This window comes from Fulmarus glacialis, unplaced genomic scaffold (genome assembly GCF_000690835.1).
Source record: "Fulmarus glacialis isolate BGI_N327 unplaced genomic scaffold, ASM69083v1 scaffold7705, whole genome shotgun sequence".
In the NCBI taxonomy this organism is placed as follows: Eukaryota; Metazoa; Chordata; class Aves; order Procellariiformes; family Procellariidae; genus Fulmarus; species Fulmarus glacialis.
The window spans coordinates 25,314-49,133 of NW_009211107.1; the positions used below are offsets into that span (position 1 = coordinate 25,314).

At 51.0% G+C, this 23,820-nt stretch overlaps 1 protein-coding gene across 3 annotated transcripts; it reads right to left on the reverse strand.

Annotated features, from left to right (window-relative positions):
• Positions 1–438: 438 nt before the first annotated feature.
• TOP1MT (topoisomerase (DNA) I, mitochondrial) lies at positions 439–21,369 on the reverse strand. 3 transcript variants are annotated; one of them, XM_009577400.1, is made up of 14 exons: positions 21,338–21,369; positions 12,937–13,052; positions 10,383–10,504; positions 9,503–9,625; positions 8,790–8,977; positions 7,886–8,030; positions 6,906–7,049; positions 6,218–6,403; positions 5,517–5,585; positions 4,224–4,338; positions 3,630–3,757; positions 2,790–2,884; positions 1,708–1,857; positions 439–684 (listed from the first exon to the last, which is right to left on the reverse strand). In XM_009577400.1, the coding sequence occupies exons 3-14, from the start codon at positions 10,446–10,448 to the stop codon at positions 582–584; spliced, it is 1,512 nt and encodes a 503-aa protein (XP_009575695.1). In that variant the 5' UTR covers positions 10,449–10,504; positions 12,937–13,052; positions 21,338–21,369; the 3' UTR covers positions 439–581. The 3 variants fall into 3 exon arrangements, with proteins under 3 accessions (XP_009575695.1, XP_009575694.1, XP_009575693.1); XM_009577399.1 differs by lacking the exon at positions 21,338–21,369 and adding an exon at positions 15,393–15,574; XM_009577398.1 differs by lacking the exon at positions 21,338–21,369 and adding an exon at positions 14,220–14,317.
• Between the last annotated feature and the right edge of the window lie 2,451 nt (positions 21,370–23,820).

Here is a 23,820-nt window from a genome sequence, read left to right on the forward strand (position 1 = left end):
TCGTGCAATTGCACGATTTTCTCCTCTCCTGGAGGTGAAAGGGCACAAAATAGCCTGGCATGTAAAACCCGGAGATTTTTCCCTTCCTCCCAATGCATCCCTGACCCAAGCCCAGGTCTTCTACGGCAGCTGCCTGTTTCGGTGCTGTCATTGCCTTCTGTTTCCCCATCAAGCCAATTCAGAGAGTCTGAAAAGGGCAGCACAGCTCCACTACATCAAGGAGATAGGATTAGACCTAATCTTGTTTATCAGCACAATTAAGGCTTTCATTCAATCTTCTTCCCGGACTCCGGACTCCGGAGGAGGAAAGAAAAGATCCAAAGCAATTGGCAACTCTGAAGAGGAATTAAAAGTTCACATCAAAAGTCACTGCAGTCAGGATGTGTGTCACAAGTCAGCAATACCTGTTTCAACTAGAAACCGGGTGTTTTCTTTTGTATACAAAAAAAGGCACAAAATACCCGTATCAAACTCTTTCATTAGACAACCCCCCAGCCCCACCCCTGCAACTGCAGCAGCACATAAAAAAATCCCTTTCCAACAGCACCAAACGAGCACGAGGTAACATGAAAGGCACTGTCTCAGAATTCAAAGTCCTCATCGGCCATGTCAATCGCCCAGGCAAACTTCTCCCTCTGCGTCTTGTTGTAGATCTTCTCGATGGGCACGCCAAACTTCTTGCACCTGCACAGAGCACAAGCAAGCCATGGGGATGTGCTACCCATCCCGCTCTGCTCCCACCATAGAGGTCCTCTCTGCTCAGGGTGCAGCACCTTTTACCCATGCAGACTCCTTAGCCCCAAGCTCCTTAAGAAATTACCTTCGCGCCACTGTCGATAACAATGTGCAAAATCATAGAATCATAGAATAGAATCATAGAATCATTAAGGTTGGAGAAGACCTCTAAGATCATCGAGTCCAACCATCAACCCAACACCACCATGCCCACTAAACCATCTCCCTAAGCGCCTCATCTACACGTCTGTTAAATACTTCCAGGGATGGGGACTCCACCACTTCCCTGGGCAGCCTGTTCCAAGGCCTGACCACTCTTTCAGGAAAGAAATTTTTTCCTAATGTCCAGTCTAAACCTCCCTTGGCGCAACTTGAGGCCATTTCCTCTCATCATATCGCTTGTTACTTGGGAGAAGAGACTGACGGCCACCTCGCTACAACCTCCTTTCAGGTAGTTGTAGAGCGCGATGAGGTCTCCCCTCAACCTCCTCTTCTCCAGGCTAAACAGTCCCAGTGCCCTCAGCTGCTCCTCATCAGGCTTGTGCTCCAGGCCCTTCACCAGCTTCGTTGCCCTTCTCTGGACACGCTCCAGCACCTCAATGTCCTTCTTGTCGTGAGGGGCCCAAAACTGAACACAGGATTCAAGATGCGGCCTCACCAGGGCCGAATACAGGGGCACGATCACCTCCCTACTCCTGCTGGCCACACTATTTCTGATATGACCCCTTCTTGCCCTGAACCCAGAAGGAACATCCTGCAAAAAGTTATCTGCAGCAAGGGAAGCCTCAGCTTTGGATTTTGCTCACCTCCCCCAACACATTCAAGGCTTGGACAGGTTTCTCTGGCCAAAGTTTATTCCTTTGCCCCAAAGGCTCAGGGCTTTGGCATGTGTTCATCCCCCTCCCCAAGCAGTGCTAGGTGATCTGCACGTCTCTAGAGAAGCATCTGCCCCATAGCATGCCCAAGACGTACCAGGCTATGCTAATCCTGGGGTCCAGGTAATTCAGCTTGGACGTGCCCAGAGCTATCTGCTTGTTCTCCTCCTTGTCTGTGGCCTGGACGTTCAGCTTGGCCAGCTGCTCTTCCAGCCGCTTCAACAGCTTCTTTTTCTTCTCCACATTGCTGAGGACAGAGGAAAACCAACGCAGACAGCATGTTAAAGGGGAAAAGAAGCAGCACAGGTAAAATACAGAGCAGTTCTCCTTATCTGCTGCTGCCTGGGAGCATGATGTGAAGCTAATGAGCTTCAACTCAGAGCAGTCTCTACACTCACCTTAAGTCCTATAAGGCCTGAGCCTAGAAATACTCCAGAATGGCAAAGTGGAAGATGCCATTCAGCACTAACCTATTTGAAGTACTTTAACCTGATAAGACACTTCTGTTTTGTTTTTTAAATTATTATTACCAAAGTTGAGCAAGCACAAAAGCCAGCACCCAGCAGAGACCATCTCCTCAAATTCAGGCTCCATGAGCAATGACCATCTCTGACCACCTCAGCAACACAGGGCATGAGCAGAAAACAAACGCCAGAGTACAACATAAAATACAAGCCTTGTTTCTCTCCTCCAACCTCCTTCTGTCTTTAAGCAGCAAGTTCCATTTGGGCTCTGGGAGGTAGGAGCAAATTTGAACAGAGCCCATGCAATGACTACTGCAGAGATCAGACAAGCCACAATCCACCACTGGAGTGTCCCACGAGAAAACCATGTATCAGGGCTAGTCTGTGTATCCCCAGGTCCAACCCCAAGCTAGGCATCCTTTGCACCATGGCATTTGTAGGATAACTCCAAGCCAGCAGCTTGGGTTGAAGTCTGAGTATTCAGAGAGATGTGCCCTATCCCAAAGAAACCCCCCTGAAGGAGCTCTTTCCAATCCTGCTCTTGCAAAGAACCATCCACAAGACCTCCACTCATCTGCCAGGCCACCATGGGACAGGAGGCACCTGGTACCCAAGAAGGGCATGTCAGTTCTGCTGAGCTGCGTAGGGTGTCGGACCACACCATCCCCATCCACAGGCCCTCTACACAAGAGTATCATTAGGAAGAGTCACTCACGCTTCTGCTTTGGCATCTTTTGTGTCTTTGAACTCATCTTCAGCTTTTTTCAGCTCTTGCTGGGCTTCCTCCACCTGCTGCTTCTTGGCATCGATCTGTGAAGGTAAATACAAAGTCAGCCCATGCTCCTGTCCTCCCTGGAGGTTTCAGCTGCCTCCGTCTTTCCCTTTTCTTTGCCATACCACTCCAATTTCTAGCCCTACTCCAGTCCCAACAACTTGCCCCTGCAGCATCTGCTGGAGCTCAAGCATTTCTTAGCATCTTGCCAAAGTTCCTCACAGTACTGATGCCAGAAACATCTGCAGCTTTTATCTGTTCATCTCATGCAACTGCCAGAGACTGACTGGCTCGTGGCAGTGCTGCAGCCCACTGCAAAGTCCCAAGCTCACCAGCAGAGTATGAACAAAAGTTGAGGAAAAGTAAAAGTGGTAGTTTGAGGTATTTCCATAGCAGACCCATGAAATTTCAGCTGGTCCTCCTGCAAACAGCCAGACAGGAAAACCAAATTCCCTGGTCCCAAGCCAACTGCGTCAAAGCTGTGCCATCGCAAAAGGCACCCAGCTTAGTTTGAAGACACAAAGCGATGAAAAAAACCTCTGTGCCAAGTGTGCTTCATCCAGCATTTGAGCTTCCCCCATCCCTCTCCACCCCTGGGTTGCTTATGTCTCTGTACTGATAAAAAAAACCCACTATTCCTGGTTTATTCCCTTCCATGCTTGATCAATGTGATCTCTTTAGGCATCAGGTTATTCACCCTCTCCCCCATCCAAAAAAAAAAAAAAAAAAAAAAAGATCAGAGGTGAGATTAGGTCTGGGGGCTTTCAGTTTGGTCTGTCTCACCTTGGTCTGGAGGTTTTGCATCGACTTCTCAAAGGTTTTTGGTGTAGACCTCTGATGGTTGCACAGGATGGCCACAGCTCGGTTAGCTCGGTTGTAGGAGAGGAGCTTTCCTGCAACATTGTCTTCAGCTGGAAATAAATGGAAGCATAACTATGTCTTCTTTCTGGGAGTTGGGAAGGCAGGGAACAGACCAGAACAACAGCAAGTTGTTTCCCTTTCCCATCCTTTCTCAGGGGAAAGCAAATTTGTGGAAATTGGTGAAGGACACTTGAGCGTCACCAAATCTGATACTGTGCCTCATCACTCATTTATCCAAGGCAGGCAGAAATAACGCAATGCAAGGAAGGGGGAAAAAGAAATACTCTCATCTTGTCTATCAGTTAGACTATCGCTGAGTGGGTAACTATTTCTCACTCAGCATGGTTCCCAACCTGCTACATGCCCCCGTAAGTTACATACCACCCTACAACATGGTGCATCACCTGCCCAGGAGGGGCAGGCAGTTCTAGGGACCCCAAGGCGATGGATGGACATTGCTGAGCCCGCTGGCTGCACAAATAGCTGGTGATACCACGAAGACTGTTAGTAACTTACAGTTAGTGAGTGCCTTGAGCTGCTCCTGCAGGGTGATGGAGGCGTTGTAGGTCCTGAACACTTTGGCAGTCAAACCATCCATCAGACTCTGGAGGTGTCTGTTCAAGATGGATGTCTGGAGGAAGGAAGATAAGACAAAGTGGGAGGAAAAAAGGAAGGAAGGAAGAGAACAAGCAGAAGCCAGGACAATAAAGCACTTGCTTTTCCGACCACCTTCTGCCTAAGCAACCAAATTAGGCATTAAAAAAAAATCTGTAGCTTGCAGATCTACTTGTTGGGTCAGGCCCTTATCTACCAAAAACTAGCACAAATTCCACATAAACCCACAAAGAATTTCTCTGGAAGTCAACAATTTCTGCCCATTTATGTCCAAGAGGACACATCTCGCATCCAATATCACATCTTGCATATATCACATCCGATATCTCTGTTTTAGAGAGCACATGGGGCTGCAGTTGGACTGGAAATAGAAGATGCTAAGAAGAGTCATCTGGGGTTTAGAAGAAGCTTTACTTGTACCAAGAAAGCCTGCCACAGATAAATCCTATACAACCAGAGAGAAGCAGCCTCTTCAGAGGAAGGATGGGCAAGTGGCTTTGTAGGGGATGCAGGCAGAGGGGGAGCATGGGTGGCAGCACCCCATATCCCCTACTGAGGAAGACCAGAGAGGAGCAGCCTCTTCAGAGGAAAGGCTTTGTAGGGGATGCAGGCAGAGGGGGAGCATGGGTGGCAGCACCCCATATCCCCTACTGAGGAAGAGGAGGGAAGAGGTTTTTGCAGGGGAGTAGCTTGAGGAAAGGCTGCAGCACATCTCTCCAGCATCCCTGTGCTCCGGCAGCCTCTCACACTTCTGCTGAGCCCTGGCGAGGTGCGAAAGCATCAAACGACTGAGGTTTGACACCTCCAGCAATGCCCCCGAGCAACATGTGCGTGGGCAGGCCTTCCTAGGCTAAAAAAATCCCAAGCAGATGAGTTAGAGGAGGGAAGGAGCAGAAAGCCACCTCCTTAGCAGGGACATGGGTTACCGGTGGGTGCAGGCAGGCAGCCAAGCCTGCATTCAGAGAAGCAGAGATGCCACCAGTGCAGAAAGAGGATGGAAAAAAAATATCACAGCATCCCAAGAGGGTGTTCGAACAATTACAGTGGTGTCTCTGGAGGGGAGATAGTTAAAACCAGGGAAAGGGATGACACCACAGCCCAGGAACCTGCAGGCTGGACAGGGGTGTCACAGGTTAGCTTCTACTCCCTCTGGGCCATCAGTGCCGTTTCAAAAGCTTAGAAGTGACAACTCACATTGAGCCTGTCAAAGAGGTCATCTGCTGGGTCCTTGTTCTTCATGAACAGCTGCAGGTTCTTGAACACCTAAAGAGGAGGAAAGGAGAGCCCTGGTCAGGGACAAGGAGCACATTGCTCCCAGACATCTTCCTCATCTCCATCTGCCTCCTCATCCAGATAAACTCTGATTCAGACTCGTGTAATACACACCCTACCACACCACCAACCTTCAACTTCAAGGGCTGCCACTGGGACCTCAAAGCCACTGGTGCCACAGGTTGTTTTCCCCCCCATCTCTATCCCTGGCACTCCTGTTTCCCCACAAACACCATTAAAATCATCTATCCTATGGGCAAAGCAAAAAATAAAATGTGAATGGGGACAGCTCAAGTCCTAACACCCACCAGTCAACTGAGGATGCTCCAGCACAAGGCAGGACTTCTCTCTCATGGTTCATGGGCTAGAAGAACCTTGAAAGCCCTATCTCAAAGTTTCTCCCCCTTCTCCAGGCCAAGGTCAGCATATGCGTGTCCTCATCACCCAGCACTGTTGCATCTCACACACATGCTGCCACCGTGGTGTTAAAGCACAGGAGGCATCTTTGCAATGGATTTTAGATGCAGATTTGGTACTGATGACCACTGAGTGAACCGAGCCACCCAGCTAACTCTGCACCAAATTGCCATGCCGGCCGCTGCCTCCATTTCTGCCCCACTCACCAGCTTCTCCACCGACACTTTGTTGTAGTAACGGATCGAGTCTTTCCCAAGGAAGTCGAACTCCACCACGTGCTCCTGCCCATCCAGCTTGTCGTGCAGCTTGATGTGCTCCACGCGCAAGGAGCAGCAGCCAACTGTGTCCGCAGTCTCCCCTTCCTCCTTCTCATTGCCGGCTCGCAGGGCCAGCTGGAAGGAGACAACGAGTCATCCATCCCAGCCCTCACAATTCACCTTTCCAAGGTTAATGTGGACATGGACACCAGGGGGAAAAAAAAAAAAAGTGAAGAGAAAGCTTTCCCAGCACAGTGCCTCATTGAATGGCTGCTGGGACCCTGGTAGAAACCAAGAACTGACTGGCTCCAGCAAAAGATTAGTTCACTGCTCTAAGAAACCCTAAAATATTCCCCCCAGAATAAAGTTATCCAGCTCTCCAGTGGGGCCTTTGCCATCACACAGTCTGGTACAGTCCAGGAAGGACAGTACGGCTCCTGCACTGCCACACAACTGCATCTTCACACAAGCATCAGCAGACAGTAGGAGTCACCATCCTCCATGATCACTGCCAGATGCCTCATGAGGAGCAGCCCTGGCTAGTACAACCAGCGGACGCCAAAAAGAGTGGGGTGGATCAGGTACGCTAAATCCCAGCTTCAACAGGGATGGGGGGCCAGGGTGAGGCCGCAGATACCTTATCAATGAAGTAGAGGGCCACTGCTCTTTGCCGCTTCTTCATCTCCTTGGACTTCCAATCGGCTCGGTACTGAGAACGGATTTTGTGGACAACATCCTTTAAGCGCCGGGCTACCTCATACTTCTGCCAGTCTTTCTCCCCCTGGAAAGAGAGGCCAAGACCCAGTGCCCCATCTTCCTTCCACCCCTACCAGTCAGACCCTGTTCTGGGAACACCTCCAGCATCTAAACGCTGCTCAAACCCCATTGTTTTCTTGAGAAAAAAACATGAAGTGGAAAAATCAGAGCAGAAACAGATCATGTAGGGTTTCTGTGCCCTCTGCTGGCTGTGCTGGACCTGGGATCCTGGCCAAGTCTGAACTGCTCATAGTTTGGAGATGTCCTCTACCAGCTAGGAGCCAGCACAGAGCAAGTGAGGAGTCAAGTGGCCACGGCCACTGCTGCTTGGATACCACCAACGTGGACTGACACGATGCGCTTGCTCAGTTGTGCCCAACTTGCACGCACTTTCCTTATTTGCTTTGAGGACTGGAAGTAGCTTTAAATCACCTTTCCCTCCCCACCATGTTTGCTCCCTCCCATGGCACTACAGATGGTGATCCTACCTGCCCCTGCCCTCTGTTTACTGGCATAAATGAACTCAACCCCATAGACTCTGGTCCCTGTGGACCCTCTCTGCCCCTTCCTAGCTTTCAATAGCCTTCCCTGGACACACGTGAGCAGCACGGCACGGGGATGGCTCTGCCAGTAGCAATCCATCCCCTGGAATAGGCTGTATGCTTAAAAGTTCTCTGTCCTTTTCCCCTCACCACCCAATGGCATACCACTTAGTTTACCCCCTTTTTTTGGGGGGAGGAAAAAAAAAAGTACGTTTTTGTTGACGTGCCACATCTCTGCTTTCCCCTGATCTTTCCACTTGGCAAAAAGCCGGTGGCCCAACAGGCAACAGCTTTGCCTGAACAGCAGCATGACTCCAACCTTCAGCTTGGAGCTGGGGTTCAACATGATGTACTTCAAAGTGTTCTGGATGTTTTCCGTCCACGAGGCCAGCCAGGTAACCGTGTTGTCAAAGCGCACCTCCTTCCACTTGTGCCCTTCTGGTGGCTTGGGGATCTTGGAGTCCCTGCAGGCAGAGCAGGGTTACAGCCCTCAGACCATGAAGGAGAAGAAATGGGAATAGGTCATCAGCTCAACTGCTTCTTCACAGTGAGCCAAGGATGGTCAACGCATTGCAGCATTACTTACAAAAAACATACAGCCTGCCCAAAACTGCTCCACAACATGATCAGGTCTTTACCCTTTGGATGCTGGGGACAACGGGAGAACTTGCTGGGCTGGTGGGGAATGTTTTGAATCAAGGCCACAAGGTCTTCCTATGGGTGGTTTAAGACCGATCCAACATATGTCACTTAGAGAACAAACATTCTTAACCCAATCACTGCTTTTTCTCCCTCCAGTGAGGATCCTGATGCTTCCATCCATAAAATGAGGAGGAATGGCTTGTTTGGAAGAGGAGCACAGGAGAAGGAGTACAGAGTTGTCCCTTCTTCAGAGAGGCTGTAGGAGCACTGCAGTGTTTGCAGTTGATGTCAGGTGAACAGTGCAGGCACCAGTGAGATTTGGTAGCTGCTCAACAGCTTCCCTGGCCACTGTACATCCACAGAGAAACTGAAAGTCAGACCTAACTACAAAGCAGATATTTGGAGATGACCAGGAGGTGATAGAAGGGCTCCAGTGAGCTCAAGCCTGAGGGTGTGCAAAGCAGCGATTGTAGGAGATAACAGAATCCCACAGCAACTTGGGGCAGAGAAAATGTGCTGTTTACCCCAGTTCCAAAAGCAGCTCAGCTTTTGGGAGCTCAGCTCTTCCCGTGGCAACTCACTTGCTGCAGTTGATGATAACGTCTTCTGGCATGATCCTTTTCTTCAGCATGCCCATTTTGGGGTGGTCACCACGTCCACGGAACAGCCCCGGCGGCTCAGTTTTGAAGTTGCCTATCTTCTCCCGGTGCCCATCCAGGATGCAGTACCCATACTCCTCCTGGATCTTATCTGCCTCCTCCTTCAGTTTCTGAAATGAACACCATCCCACCATCACCCCACAAGATGAAACCAAAACCCCGTAACTTGTGCCTGCCTATCGCTACCCTCCTTTCCCTGGAGAAAGCAAAGCTGGAAAGGCAGAGCTCAAAGGATTGGAGAAAGAGGTGAGCATGGGTCCAAGTCCACTCCCAACTAATGGCTCATCTCCACCCACTTTGCAAACCCTCACAGTGATGCTGTCCCAGCATGATATGCTGATGGAACAAGCCTATGTGCCACCAGCCCCTTTGCAAAGTCCGCCATCCTCTGGACAGGGCAGGACCCCAAACCATGGTCTGAGGATGACTGGTATCCTGCAAAGCCATGAAACATGCAGCATCTGCAAATAAACTTAATGAAGAGGGGTGTGATGGTCATGGAGACGGAGCTAGTCCAAAGGCCAGAGGTCCCAGGTCAGGGTATAACACCAGGAAAGGAGACAAGCAGGAGCCAAAATACCCCAAGCTGGCCCCAAAACATATCAGCCCCAGATATCATAGGAAACAGTCCTCACCTGCTTATCCTCTTTGGAGAGTGCTTTCCGTGCCTCACTTTTGTCCACAAAGTACTTGTGGATCTCCGTGAAGTCGCACTTGTCCAGGTCCTTGATTATCTTCTGCTCCTTTGAGGTCATCTCCTGAGCAAGAGATGAGAGGGGCTGGATAAAGCCAGGAGGCAAAACCGACTCCGCACAGAGCTGCTGCCTATCCCTCTCCTTCACAGGACAGGAAATAAAGACCCACATGCCAGTTCTTCAGAAAAAAATCGAAAGGAAGCAGCCACCCCAGCTATCCTAACCACATCCACCCAAGGGCAGACAAAGCTGCCATGGTAGGAGGCCAGGCTGCTTCTGGACACCTGAGCCTGCACCAACAGAGAAGCAAAATGCAGCCAGACCTGAGGTGGAGCAACCTGTAACCTCTGCTGTGGAAACACGTGGTCCCCAAGCAGCTTGCAGGGACTGCAGAAGCAGCCCCAAAGATATTTGGAGGCATGTAAACTTGCCCTAGTAGGGGTCTTGCTTTTGTTTGAGGACTGAGCCGTGGTGCTGTGGGACCATGAGGTTAATCCTTCAGAGGGACAACATGCCCCAAACCGTCTGTGAAGCTGTTAGCAAGACCCAGCACCTGCTTTCTTAGGTAGCATCACTAAAACTCAGAGGGAGCACAAGTGCCAACGTGAAGCCCTCAAGGATGCTGCAGACAGCAAGCCCCAGACCAAACCCACAAGCAGCAAGGAAATAAATCATATAATTATGAGATTGTAAATTATATGATTATAAATAAAGAACTAAGCCACAAAAAACCTCATCCCCCCCATCCCACACTGCAGCCTGGGGATGACAGGTTTAATGCAGAGGGCGGACAGCAAGGAAGCCCTCACAGGGAAGATACCTTCCTCCAGTCGTTGAAGAAGTTGTTCTGGAAGATCTCCTTCGTCGTGTATTCATGATCGAGCATTTTGGCATAGAAGGTGGCAATTTCCTCCGTGGCCAGGCTCAGCTTCAGGGGTTTGCCTAGGAAGGGAGAGGACCTTTAGCATCAGTTATGGGGACAGCCCAACCCACCAGCCCCAGGCAGTTGTTCGGCCAGTCCTCACGCTCAACACAGTGCCAAAACAGGGACAAGGGGCGAGAACAGATACTGGCAAGACTTCAGCACCCCCCCGCACCAGGCACAGCCTCGTCTGCGGATCAATACCCAGAGCACTAGGCACAGCGGGATGCTGCCGCAACCCGTCCGCAATCACATCCTGCATTTTCTTTTCCAGGAAAGTGGAAATCCTGATTTATGTTAAGGTCACTGAGCCACAGGGCTTTCAGCAGCCACCATGCCATGATGAATCCCAAACTTCTGGCTCCACAGGACAACACAGAAAGGTTTGTTTTCTGACCATGCTGAATAGCCAGGATCCCACTTGGAGAGGTTTCATCTCAAATGCGGATGGAGCAATCATGCGAAGCTCAAAGCTGAGATTTGTGCAACAGATGCAGATGCAAGAGCCTCTCATGGTTGTCCAGTGGATCTTGGATCATTTCTTGGAGGTGGCAAATCCACCTGAGCTCTTTGGCTAGAGCAATGAAGTCTAGTGAATCCAAGGAACATCTTGGCTTTTCCTAAGAAACCAATACTTTGAAATAGCTTTTCTAGGCAAGCTGCAGGAAAAGCACCCTGCAGAGTTCCAGGGGACAGTTCAATCCTACCTGCACCAGACACTCTGTTTTTTGGCGTTCCTGGCCTCCACCTGAACTGCAGGGCATGGTGGGTCACAGCCTTATAGCAGCCCCATGACAACCTACATACACCAGCTCAGCCACGGTCCCTTCTAACTTGGGGTTGTTGCCTGTCCACAAACACTTTTTCATCCAGGAACAGTGACACCTTTTTGCAAACGAGCCAACGTCACCTGAAATCCCAGGCCAAAGCCACAGCCTAGATGCACGCAACACACAGATAGGTCTCCAACAGCTCAAAGGCCACAGAGAAGGTCCAAACCCTATGCAGGACTACATACAGCTGCCAGGGCTCCTCCTCCTAGAGTCAAAGTCTCCAACACCCCCCATCGATGTCCCAGCAGTGCCCTCTGGTGACAGCATTGCCAGGCACCTCATTTCCCCAAACTGGCCTTATATTTTTTCTACTGTAAAAAAACCCACAAGGTATAGGAAGCCCCAGTGAGGCGGCTGAGGAGAACCAAGTCCCCATGGAACTGTAGTGCCCTTCCATCTCCAGCATCCCTTGGTCAAGCCCTACAGTCCTTCTTGCCTCCCCCTTCCCTTGATCTGTCAGAAAACAGTTCAGGGATGGAGCTGAGAGCAGGGAGGAGAGAGCCCAGCAGGCACGGTGGAAAACCAAGGAGGACAGCAGAGACCTGATCTGCACTGCCAATCTCTCAGCCCCTTCACTGATGCATCGAGTTGCCGTAAGGCGATGCGTGGCAGCCCTAGGGACAACACGAGGAGCTGTGACCAAGAGCTTGGAGCAATCCAGCCAAACCCTGGAAGGTCTTGGAGGACATTATTTTTTACAATGAGAGTGGTGAAACCCTGGCACAGGTTGCCCAGAGAGGTGGTAGATGCCCCATCCCTGGGAACATTCAAGGTCAGGTTGGACGGGGCTCTGAGCAACCTGATCTAGGTGAAGATGTCCCTGCTCATGGCAGGGGGGTGGGACTACAGTGCCCTTTACAGGCGCTTCTCTGAGCAACCTGATCTAGGTGAAGATGTCCCTGCTCATGGCAGGAGGGTTGGACTAGATGGCCTTTAAAGGTCCCTTCCAACCCAAACTATTCTGTGATTCTAAGCAACACATCAGTCACTGAGGCCATGGGACAGGCAAACAGCATCTCTCATCAAAAGTAAAACCACATTTTCCCAGCTTGCAGTGAAACTGTGCATGAGCTGACTTAAAGCTCAAACCCCAAATCATCTTAATGAGGAAAAAAAAAAAAGTTTCTTTCTCCCCACCAGTCCATCTTTGCAAGAGGTACACAAGGACTTCAGGCAACAGCATCAAAATGCATTGCTTCCCCATCGAGAAACTTAGGGTCCAGCCCCCACCGCTGCACACCCCACGGCCAGGAGAGCCTGTGAGCAGAGGTGCAAGTCCCAGATCCACACACGGTTGCATTACAGCATCCTAAAACCAGCTGCAGGCAGCCGCACGGGAGCCTTCACCCTGCCCAGGGTGCTGCGCGTGGAGGGCGTGCACGAAGCACCCTGCAACTGTCAGGGGCTCATTAGCTCCCCAATAACCCCATAAGTCCTACCACGTGCAAAACCCTCCAGCTTTAACGCAGGGTTCAGGCTTTATCCAATGGGATATTTAGGCCCTTTAATAATTTGTGGTCTGCAATACTTCCCCCTTCCATACAAATGAAGATACTGGCTCTTCGGCCGGACAGAGGACAACTCCACATGCCCCAGGTTCCAGCGCAAGGCAGACGTACCATCGTAATAAAACTGCACATCATCAGGCAACGGCTCGTAGAGGGGGGCGAAGTAGGGTCCTCGGTGCTCCAGTTGTGTCCACTTTACGCCGTCTTCTTTCTTCTCCTCTTCCCACCTGGGACAGATGCACAGAGACCTGTGAGAGCATCCCCACCCTGGGGTCTGGGACCTTCTCCCAAGGTCACACCAGGAAGATGCTCTCTGACCAGCAAGGGTTGGCACAAAACCCAGGTGAAATCGTGTCGTCTCTGCTACTGCCTCAGTTTCCCCATTCTTTCAAACAAGGAAGACTGCAATGCAACCCAGGGAAAGGCGTGTTGAGGAAGGGGACATGCTCGGTGAAGTGACATGGAGGAACGTAGCGGGAGATGCGTCAAAGGGTGGATGCGTCAGCCTAATCCATGGGCAGAGGCACAGAGACCCCACCGCTGAGCCACAAAGGTTGCTCAGTTTGCACCAAAGAGGCTGCAAGGGCTAAAACACTCCCCACTTTCCTCCCCAGACCTCACTGCATTCTTTTTTTTTTTTTTTCTTTCAAAAGCACACAATAAAGCTCATGTGCATATTCCAGAGGAGGAGCTCACACCACACCATGTTCGTGGCTAGGAGACCACCACCCCCACCTATGATCTTAATGCAAATAAAAATCTTAAAGCACCTCTCCTCCCTGCAGAGCAATTAGGATTTTGAAGTCACCACCAGCCTTAGCTGAGAAATGATGATTTAAAAAACTTAAAATGTAAAAAAAAGAAAAAAAAAAAAAACAAAAAAAAACACACCCACCCTGAAGAGCAGAGAAATAACATTAAAAGAAGGTAACGCAGGTCAGGGCACAAGAAGCCCGCCGGAGAAGCGTTTGCTGTGGGACAGGCAAGGGATCTGCACCCTGTGGCTCAGAGCCAGCTGGGCTGGCACCGGCCCCTTAACCCCAACATCACCGGGAAAACGGGGATTGCTGGGAAAACACAGCAAGATTCCATCCTGGGGAAGAAAAACCCCTGTGTTTTCTTGCTCAGCAGCGCGCCGGAAGTATTTCCGACCTTTCCCCTCCCCACAGGAAGCCGGGTGGAATAAATCAATCGCATCGAAAGGTGCATTGTGCCAGGAAAAACATTAAAAAAAGATATTAAAGAAAAAAAAAAATCAACCAGCTGCAGAAAACTTGGCTGAAAGCTTCTCGGAGACACCGGCAAGGGTGATTTGCAGGACGCTGCAAGGGCTCTGCCTCTCCCCCTAAACCCACGCGATCCCCCATCCTGGCAAAGCATCGCCCCGCACTCACCTGCTGCAGCCCCCCGAACCCGGCCGGAGGCAAATGGGGGTCAGCCAGGGGTGACGGACCCTGCGGCCAAGAAACGGGGAGGCAAGACGCCGGTACATGCCACCGACCACCCACAGAGACAGCGAGGCTGGTGGATGCCCAAGTCACCCGGAACATCTTGCCCCGGCACCCCGCTACCCACCGGGGCACGGTGGTGGTGGTACCCGAGGCACCGCCATGAAAAGCCACCACAGTGTCCAAGTGGTCCAGGTCATGGCACTCCCCACGTGCCAAGGTAGCTTAGCTTTATGGGAAATGTAGTCCTGCACGTGTTTCGGGGCAAAACTGCTGCAAATCGAGCCTCTGTGCCAGGCTGCAGCCCCCCAAACAAGGCATTACTTAGCAAAAAAGCTGCATGGTCCCACTTTTCGTGCCACCCTGTGCCCCACAAGAGCTGTCCCAAAGGTCCAAGCACCCATGGGTATCCCTGCCTGGGATAACACCCTACTAGCTCCCCGCAGCCCGGGTTTGCAATAGGGTCCAAAGCATCCAGCCCCCTAAAATGCTCCTTCTCTGCCCCAGATATTGGGGTGCTCTGGGAGAGAGTGACACCAAGTGGCTAAAGCCACCGCTCCCTGCCACCTCAAAAAAAAAAGACAGCATCCATCAGCCTCGCCTATACACCTTTTCCCAATGCTCTCCTACCAAAAAGCTTGCCTGGATCATCCAAAAACTGCTGCAAAGGGGGAGGAAAAAAATTGCAGCCCCTTTGTATTCTCTACAACTCCCTCATATGGCTCCCGCTGTCTTGGAAGCTGTTTTATTACAGGGGGTTGTGGGGAATCATCTCCTTCCGCCAGCCACAAGCATCTCCCTTCCACGGGTGGGCACCAGCAAAGCCATTTCAGGAGGAATACATATTGTATATACTGTTTAAGAATAGAAAAACCTACTATACAAATACTATTGTGTATTTAGAACCTCCCATTATCTCTCACTCCCTTCCTCCTGCCAAGACTGCCGAGTTCAAGGCTTAAGAAAATACAGCAGAGGAGTTGAAAAATAGTAATAAAAACAGTTTTACCCTAAGAAATAAAACTAAAATAATAAAGAACAGTTTTACCCTAAGAAATAAAACTGAAATTGCATTAGTGTTAGACCTGCCCACAGGCCAAAGGCATGCAGGACACTTACCATTTCCACTTATTTTCTGCCTTTTCTTTCTTTTCTTCCTCTTTCTCCTCCTTTTTAGCCTTTTTGCTGTTCTTTTCTTCTCCTTCTTCCTTAGATTTCCTTTTCCGGGTTTTACCTGGGGTCTCCTCCTCTTCACTTTTCTCTTTGCTCTTCTTCCCCTTCTCTTTCATTTCCCCTTCTGGCTTTTTCTCCTTGATTTTCTGCTTTTTCTCTTTCCTTGGCACATCTCCCTTCCCTGCCTCATCCTCCTTCACCTCCTGCCCAATCTCTGTGCTCTGGGTCTCTCCCCATCTTTCATCCCCTTTCTCATCTACCTCCTCTTCCTCCTTCTTTACTCCTTTCCCATCTTCGTATTCCTTTCCCACCCCGTCTCTCTCCTCCAGTTCATCTCCCACTCCTTTCTCTCCTTCCTCCTCATCTGTCTTCTCCAGCTCTTGCTCCTCTTCCAACATTTTTTCCTTCTTTATTTTCTTCTTCCCCATCTTCTCCTCCCCCTCCATTTTTACCTTCTTGCGCTTCTCTGCTTTCCCCTTCTGCTTTTGCCTCCCATCACCCCGTGCCTGGGTGCTGCTGCTCCCTCGCTTGGCTCTGCCCCCTCCCGCTGCCCCACTCCTGTCCCCATCAGCACCCTCCTCCTCCTCCTCGATGCCCTCCATCACATCCCCAGGACTTTCCTCAAATTCATCCTTCTTGCTCCCTCCTTTTCTCAGCAATCCCTTTTCCTGCTGCTTCCTTTGCTCTTGTTTCCTCTCTCTTTCTTTTTTCCTTTTCAGGTCTTGGGCATCCCCTCGCTGCTGTGGGACAGGGGGGTCCAGCTCCTTCTCCTCACCCTCCCTCATAGTGGTGATGTCCACATCCATCTCCAAACCCCCAGGCTCTCCGGAAAGGGATGCAGCCCCACCAGCAACATCATCACTTGGCTTTGGGACCTGTGGGAAGCAGCCAGAAGAGAAGAAAGGTTGAAGCTGGGAAAGGAGAGCGATTATCCCAAAGCCCAAGCACATAGAGAAGGTGCTAAGGGATGTGCCCCATGCAGGATTAGGTCCAGGGGGTGACAGTCCCCCCCTGGGTTTCCTACCCCCACTCCAGCCTTGGTCGCTGAGAGCTGCCATCCTGCTCTCCGGGGTTTGCGCTGTGACCTACAACAAAAGCACAGCCAAGTGCATTGGTGAGGAGCAGCCTCCACCTCTTCCATGCAAAATTAGGAGATCGTTCCCAAATGATCCCATGTTTCCCTTTGAGCATGGCAGCACTCCAGGTGCTGCAACAGATGGAGATATCCCAAAGCAGCAGTGAGCAGCCCCCGTAGGAACTGGCCCCAGGTTGCAGTTCACAGGATGACGAAGCTCAAATGAGCAGGACCACAAGGTCTCCAGATCAAATGGGGGAGGCCTCAAGGAAATGTCCCCAGGGACACCTCTGCCCAGAGAAGGGGACAGGTTTGCAAGGTTTGGCAGCGCCAACAGGACAGATGGCATCAGGCTGAGCACCGTGGATGCACTGGAGGAGGAGGAGACCTTGTGATGGGACATATCTCCTGGGACTGTGGGGACAGGCTCCCCCACTCTCCTCTCCCGAGGAGGCGGCCCGAGCATTGGCATGATGGGGAAGGACACAGCCTCATAATCACAACAAGCTGCAGGACCAGGAATGTCTAGGTCCGTGACCTTCGTCATCAGGAATATGGGTGGGGAACACAGGAATGTTTCCTTGGTCAGCAAAGAGGTCAGGGAGCTCTGTGGGACATGCAAACATTATAAAACACCAACCTGCTCCTATAAACTACTTTCTCCTGAGCCTTCTCCAACCCAGGCAGGGAGTTGGGAACCTCATCTTTGAGTTTCTCATGTTCCAGAAAAGCAAACCAAGAGATGAACGAGGGAGTAGCATGCACAGCCTAAACCGAGCCTACATCTTGTAGGTTGAGCCTACATCTTGTAGGTTGAGCCTACATCTTGTAGGTTGAGCCTACATCTTGTAGGTTGAGCCTACATCTCCACAGGGTTGAAGTGATGGTGTCCCCTTGCCCACAGGGAAACTTGGGGCTGTCCCTGCTTGGTCATTGCCACCTCCCAACTGAATGAGATGCCCACCAGGCTGCAGAGCATCACATCCCCAGCTTGTGGTTAGCACCACCACAAAAAAAAACCCCAAACTTATCCAGGCCAGCAGGTCAGGGCAGCAGATGAAAAGCAACCGAGAGCCACATTCCTCCAGCCCATGCCCAGCAAGCTTGGAGCTGAGGTCAGACCCATTGCCTGCCTCTCCCCCCTCCCAGCACCCCACAGCAGGACCAGTTTGAAAGCATGGCCGGCTACCCTGATGCCACTAGGAAGGAGCTGGGAAGCCAGGTTTCTCCTTCCAAGGAGGGTGGTGACATGCTCTCCTGCGCGTCCAGGTGAGCGCAAACAGAGCAGAGCCACAATTTCTGCTTTTAGCCAAAACATCCCGCAGACAACATTTCTGCAACAGAAAAGGAGATTTTTGGCCCTTTTCTAAAAGATCGTTTAGGCTGATGCTAAATTACCAGGCTGCTGGGCATCAGAGCAACGCGGGGCTCAGGAAAGCCTTCGAGCCTGCTTGGGATGGAGGCAGCAAGTTCCCCCCAAAAAAAAAACAATCCAGGGGCCGGATGCTTTTTCCGCACAGCCGGAGCACGCGTTACACAATCTCCACTAAACTCATTAGGGCAAACGGTCCGGCAAAACACGCTTAGCCCCTCCAATCTCATTAGCAACCGAGCACTAGCAGATTCATGACTCAGAAGGCAAAGTCCTGCCGCCTTTTGGGATCGGCTTCCTTCCCAGAAGGTCTTATTAGAGGCCTCTCACCGGACATGAAAGCCCCTGCCCCTACGACGCAAAGAGATTTAGCCTGCTAAGGGACAGCTTTATGAATTCAGGTTCCTATCTCTGCCCAGATCTAGCATGGGGCGAGGAAGAGAAACACCCTTTTCCCAGGCTTTGCGAGGTTGTCCCCACTAGCATTTCCCCACCGCCTACCTCCGTATTTATGTAGGTATGTGCATCTGGGCGATCGTGCCCTGCTGACTCCAGCATCCTTGGGGAGGTTGGATGGGACCAGGAGCCTCCCTCTCCACCCTCAAATCCCAGGATGGGGGCCTCAAATTCCACTTGCGATGTTTTTGGCAAGCTTTAAGGTCACTGAAGACATCAGGACGTGGCCAAGCTGCCCAGTGAAGGCATCAGCAGCAGGGTGGTCTCAGTGATGCAGGAGGGAAAACCAGGGCTGTGCAACCCCATGGCAAGAACAGAAAGGACAAATTTGCAGTTCTCTGGGCACAAAGCATTCAGAAAGTGGCCCAACTTGCCTTGAAGAGTCTTTCAGCCCCACTGATGGCCCTTGGTGGAGGGTTGATTCAGTCTCCTCCTGAAAAATATTAACAGTGTTGATCTGGGAGAGGTTAGCTGGCATGGGTACCCCAACAGCAGCATTCACCCCCAAGCAATCACCCAGCCCCTGCGATGGCAGCCAGCCAGGCCACAGTACCCATGTCCCCCTGACATCGGCCTTCCCCTTCCTCAGCCACCTTGGCTAGAAACCAGGAGCCCAAAATGGGAGGCTTTTCCAAGCATGAGGAGAACTTTGATGTTTTATGGGGTTAGGAAATCCCTGTCTTACTTCCAACGACACTGAAAAGGTATTTTATAGAGGAAATACATGAAAACTATCCCCCCTCCTCAACTATCTGCTCATTAGATGCTTTGCTGCTCTCGGGGACAGCAGTCCAGAACAGCAGAAGAGATGGGAGGGCTCCAAAACAAAGATGCATCAAATGACAGCTTACATGCATCCACGCCAGCTTGGTCCTTAGAAGATTAAATGATCCTTTGTAGCAGATGGCAAGAGAGGGCAAAGCCACAGGGTGGGGAATGCAACAAGGGTGAAGAGAGGGCAAGGAAGAGAAGGGCAAGGAGAAAGAAAATGCAAAGCATAGGGAAAATGGGGACAGGACCTAGGAGAAAATGAGCTCAGAGGAGGCTCGAACAGAGCCGTAAGAGCTGACCTACGGTGGCCACCAGAAATATTATCACACTGTTTGCACGCTTGTTTTCAAAGCCAGGCTCTTCTGCTGCTGGCCGCTGCTACGTCTAACCACGCAGCGCCCTGAAACCCATCCCAGCTTCACCCGACGCTTGCCAAGCATCTAGGCTCTCGTTATAAATTCTGACTTCCCCAAGTTTCTCTTTCGAAGGCTTTCAAGGGAGGCCAAAACCACACAGGGATTTTTCTTGAAAGCTGCTGCTGAAAAGCTGCTAGGTTAACTCATTAAGGCGGGGGGGTGGTGGTGGAAAACGAGTTAATTATAGGTTGGTTATGACAATATATACTTTCGCTCCCTGGGAATACGCCTGCTCTCAAATTCACAATCCTTCAGCTGCTGTCAGAAATCAGGTTGGTAAATTCAGGAGCAGACAGCCACGATCTTCCAAAAAAAAAAAAAACAAACCCAAAAAAACCAAAACCTGCATGCAAATGCCTGGCACTTGCACCGGGAACACCGGCAATACCAGGACACCAACCACAGGCACCCTTGGGGGGTTTCAAGGCTGTAGCTCTGATCGTATCCATCCAGGAGAGTTTGCTGACATTTCAGACACTGTTTGCAAGATGAATGGAGACTCACCATAGGGAAGGGAAAAAGCATCTCTGCTGGTTTTACCCACCAAGAGGACGAGTGCAATATGTTCATGTGGGCAAAGCAAAATATACAGGGAACCAGCCAGGATGCGTGCTCTCCAGCATCGTCCCAAGAACAGCAGTGAAGCTCAAATGCCTCAGAAAGGGATGCTGTCAGGATGAAACCAATCCCAACCTCATGCTTGGGAAGCGATGGAGTCACCTGGGTCCTGGTGCTCCCTGTTAGTGCCAGCTTGCGCTCTTGGTCCAACACCAAAATGTGACTGATTCAACCCCAATACATCTGAGCTTCAGGCAATTTACTCTTTAATTTAATTCAAGATACTCGAAGGATCCCTTTTAGGGGCTTGCACATAACTACAAGTGGTGGTAGGACACCATCTCACAGCTCCCTTTAGAACAAACCAGTGCTCCTTAACCCTTCGGCGCAGAGACCACCACGTACCAACCCAGATGCAGCTCCTTCCTCTGCTTGTATCCCATCCCGCAGGCTCAAGCCGAGACCTTTCCCTTCTGCAGCCTCTTCCTTTAGCGAGCTTCTTGGCCAAAAAGGAGAGAGAGAAGGAACACAAGTTTTTCCCCATTAAAAAACCTTTTTGATAGAATCATGGAATCATTAAGGTTGGGAAAGACCTCTAAGATCATCGAGTCCAACCGTCAACCCAACACCCCCATGCCCACTAAACCATGTCCCTAAGCGCCTCATCTACACGTCTTTTAAATACTTCCAGGGATGGGGACTCCACCACTTCCCTGGGCAGCCTGTTCCAAGGCCTGACCACTCTTTCAGTAAAGAAATTTTTCCTAATGTCCAGTCTAAACCTCCCTTGGTGCAACTTGAGGCCGTTTCCTCTCATCCTGATAATCAAAGCAGCCCAAAGAGAGCAGAGTTGGACATGGTGCTCTCATGCATGACTCTGGGTGAACCCAGATGGGGAACCCCAGATGGTGGGAGGCAAAGCCATCTCCTCCCTGGCTGCCACCATCAGCCCCGCTATCCGGCCAAGGAGTTACCTGCTGATGATGTTTTCCTGCAGCGGCTTCTCCTTGACCACGGGCAATTTCTTCTTCTTCCCTTTTACCACAGGGGGCTGCACATCAGGGCAGAGTCGTGTAAGAGAAGGAAGTTCATGGAGTGGGTCTGATGCTCACAAAACATTGGGGACAGTCACAAGGGTCACCCCAATGCCCGGGGCATGGAGAGGGCTGGCTGGTACCTGCACCGTGCATGGTGTTTCCCCTAGCTCTTCCTTCACAGCCTTTCCCCTGGGCACCTTCGGAACCTCCTGCCCCTTCCCCGACTCGTTCTTTTGCTTCCTGGGGACAAGAGCAAATTCATCCCACCGAGGCCAAGCAGGCAATGCCTGCAGCAAACCCCTCGGTGGTGAAAATAAGCCACGGCATGATGCCACGCTGCCCAACCCTTATGTCCAGCAGCACCAAAAAAAGGGCTCCCAAAAGGAAATTTGGAGGGATTTCCCTGCTGACCATTTTAAGGCTGAGCTGACAGAGCCAGCTGCAGCAAGCGTGATAACATAATGCTAGAGGCCCCCCCAAAATCCCCTGCCATGCCCCATGGTACCCACCTGCTGCTGCTGTTCTTCGCCCCACCGTCCCTTGAGACCCCCATGGCACTGTCACCCACCAGCTCTTGGAGATGTGACACAGGGTTAAGGCAGCATCCCCAAGGATGGTCACTGCAACAAGATGGAGACAGTGCGTGGCTGGTAGCACCCCAGTTTTGCGCTCAGAAGAAACCCCAACAGGTGCCCTTTTCTTAAAGGGGGCTTATAAGAAAGAAGAGGACAAACTTTTTAGTAGGGACAAGGGGGAACGGTTTTAAACTAAAAGAGGGTAGATTCAGACTAGATATTAGAAAGAAATTTTTTACAATGAGGGTGGTAAAACACTGGAGCAGGTTGCCCAGAGAGGTGGTAGATGCCTCATCCCTGGGAACATCCAAGGTCAGCTTGGAACATCCAAGGTCAGGGGCTCTGAGCAACCTGATCTAGTTGAAGATGTCCCTGCCCACGACAGGGGGGTTGGACTAGATGACCTTCAAAGGTACCTTCCACCCCAAACTATTCCATGAATCTATACTCGCTCCACAGCTCGACCCTGAAGTTTGCAGCTACCCACAGGGTTAAGCTCAGCTTTAACAAGGATCCAAGTAGAGCATCAAATGGAAAAGTCTTGAGCTCAGTCCCTGAGCTGCTGTTGGAGGTGGTAAAAATAAAATTGCTGCTAAAATAAAAGGAAAGCCCCCCCAGATAGTATAGGACTTCACAGCTCTAGGTAGGTAGATGGGGGTTGCGTGCTGGGGTGCATTTGCACCCGCGGAACAGCCCAAGGTATGCAGCAAGTGTTATCCAGGTCCTAATTACACCCAGAAAGCCACAACAGTTGAAAATAAGAAAATGCAACAAAGAAACAAGAGCAAAATTGAGATATTGACTCCCCCCACCAAAGCAGGCAGCTGGGCCGCCATCACCCAGCTATCACCTCTTCTCTCCTTCTCATGGCTGGAGCAGCCAGACCCCCCCAAATCACCTCTCCCCGTGGAAACTCAAGGCCTCAGAGGATGTAAGAAATAAAAATCAAATTCAAACAATGCCAAGGTGGTCCCCATCCATGAAGGACCTTCACCATCGAGCAAAAAAAGGGGACTTTTCAAGGAGAGAAGACAAGCTACAAAGCACCGTGAGACATCCTGCAAACTTTTCGAGGAGTAGAAAACACATTGAAAACCTCCATATTTAACCAGCCTTTGCCGAGCTGTGAGCACTTACAGCTGCTGGTGGGACCACGCTCACTCAGCGCAGGGTGACATGCTCCCTCAAAGCCACCCAGACTGTAGAAGACCTCACCTCTTACCCAGCTGCCTCCCTAAGGGCAATGCCCACCCATAGGCAGCTTATTTAAAGACTCCCTCAGCCCTGATTGGAGGTTCCCAGCCCAAGATGCACCCTGGGAAATGAAGTTTTCACCCAAAAGCTGAATTTGAGGAGAACCCCTAGCCAGCATCTCCTTGGCAAGGAGACCTGCTAGGTGGAAAATATTTTGCACCACCCAGGTGAAGGATTGGGCGAAAGACACTACTTTAAAAACAACTTAGGGTAATCTACCTTCCAGGAGATATCCCCTCTTCAATTATATGATTAAATTAATCCCCAAATCCAGCCTTTCTCAGCTGCTTCTTATCCATCAGAGCTCCATGGTTGTATTTGCAGAGGTCTTTGAGCCCAGTCTCTGGGTGCAGAGGCCAGATCCTGCAGGGTGCTGGATACTGCTGCCCATCCTGAAGCCCTCACCCATCTCACTCCTCTCCAACCTTATTCATGTGGGTGAGTCTATTGTTTTCACCTGCCAACGTTGCCATCAAGCACCTCATCGCAGCTGAGCCTCAAAACAGTCTCAACCACCTTCAACCTGGTGCAGCAGCAGCAGAAGCTGGTGCAAAGGGACCACGGGGGCCTTACAAAGCATGAAGAAACACAAGCGTTCCCCCAAAATGCTGGGGTTTAGGGCAAAAAAAGGCATTGCCCCACACCGAGATCCCTGGTCGGGGCGAATAGCGGGGCCACGCGTTCCCCTGGGAAGGTGCCGGCCAGGAACGGAAAAGCCCGGAGGTAGGGCTGGCTCCGGGAAAACCTCTTTGATCCCCGTTGCGCCACTCGGGGAAAAGGCATCCAAGCCACCTTTCTTGCTGGATGAGTAAAAGTTGTCAAGGGATGGGAGCCAGCCCCGGGGCAGGGAGCAGGAGAGG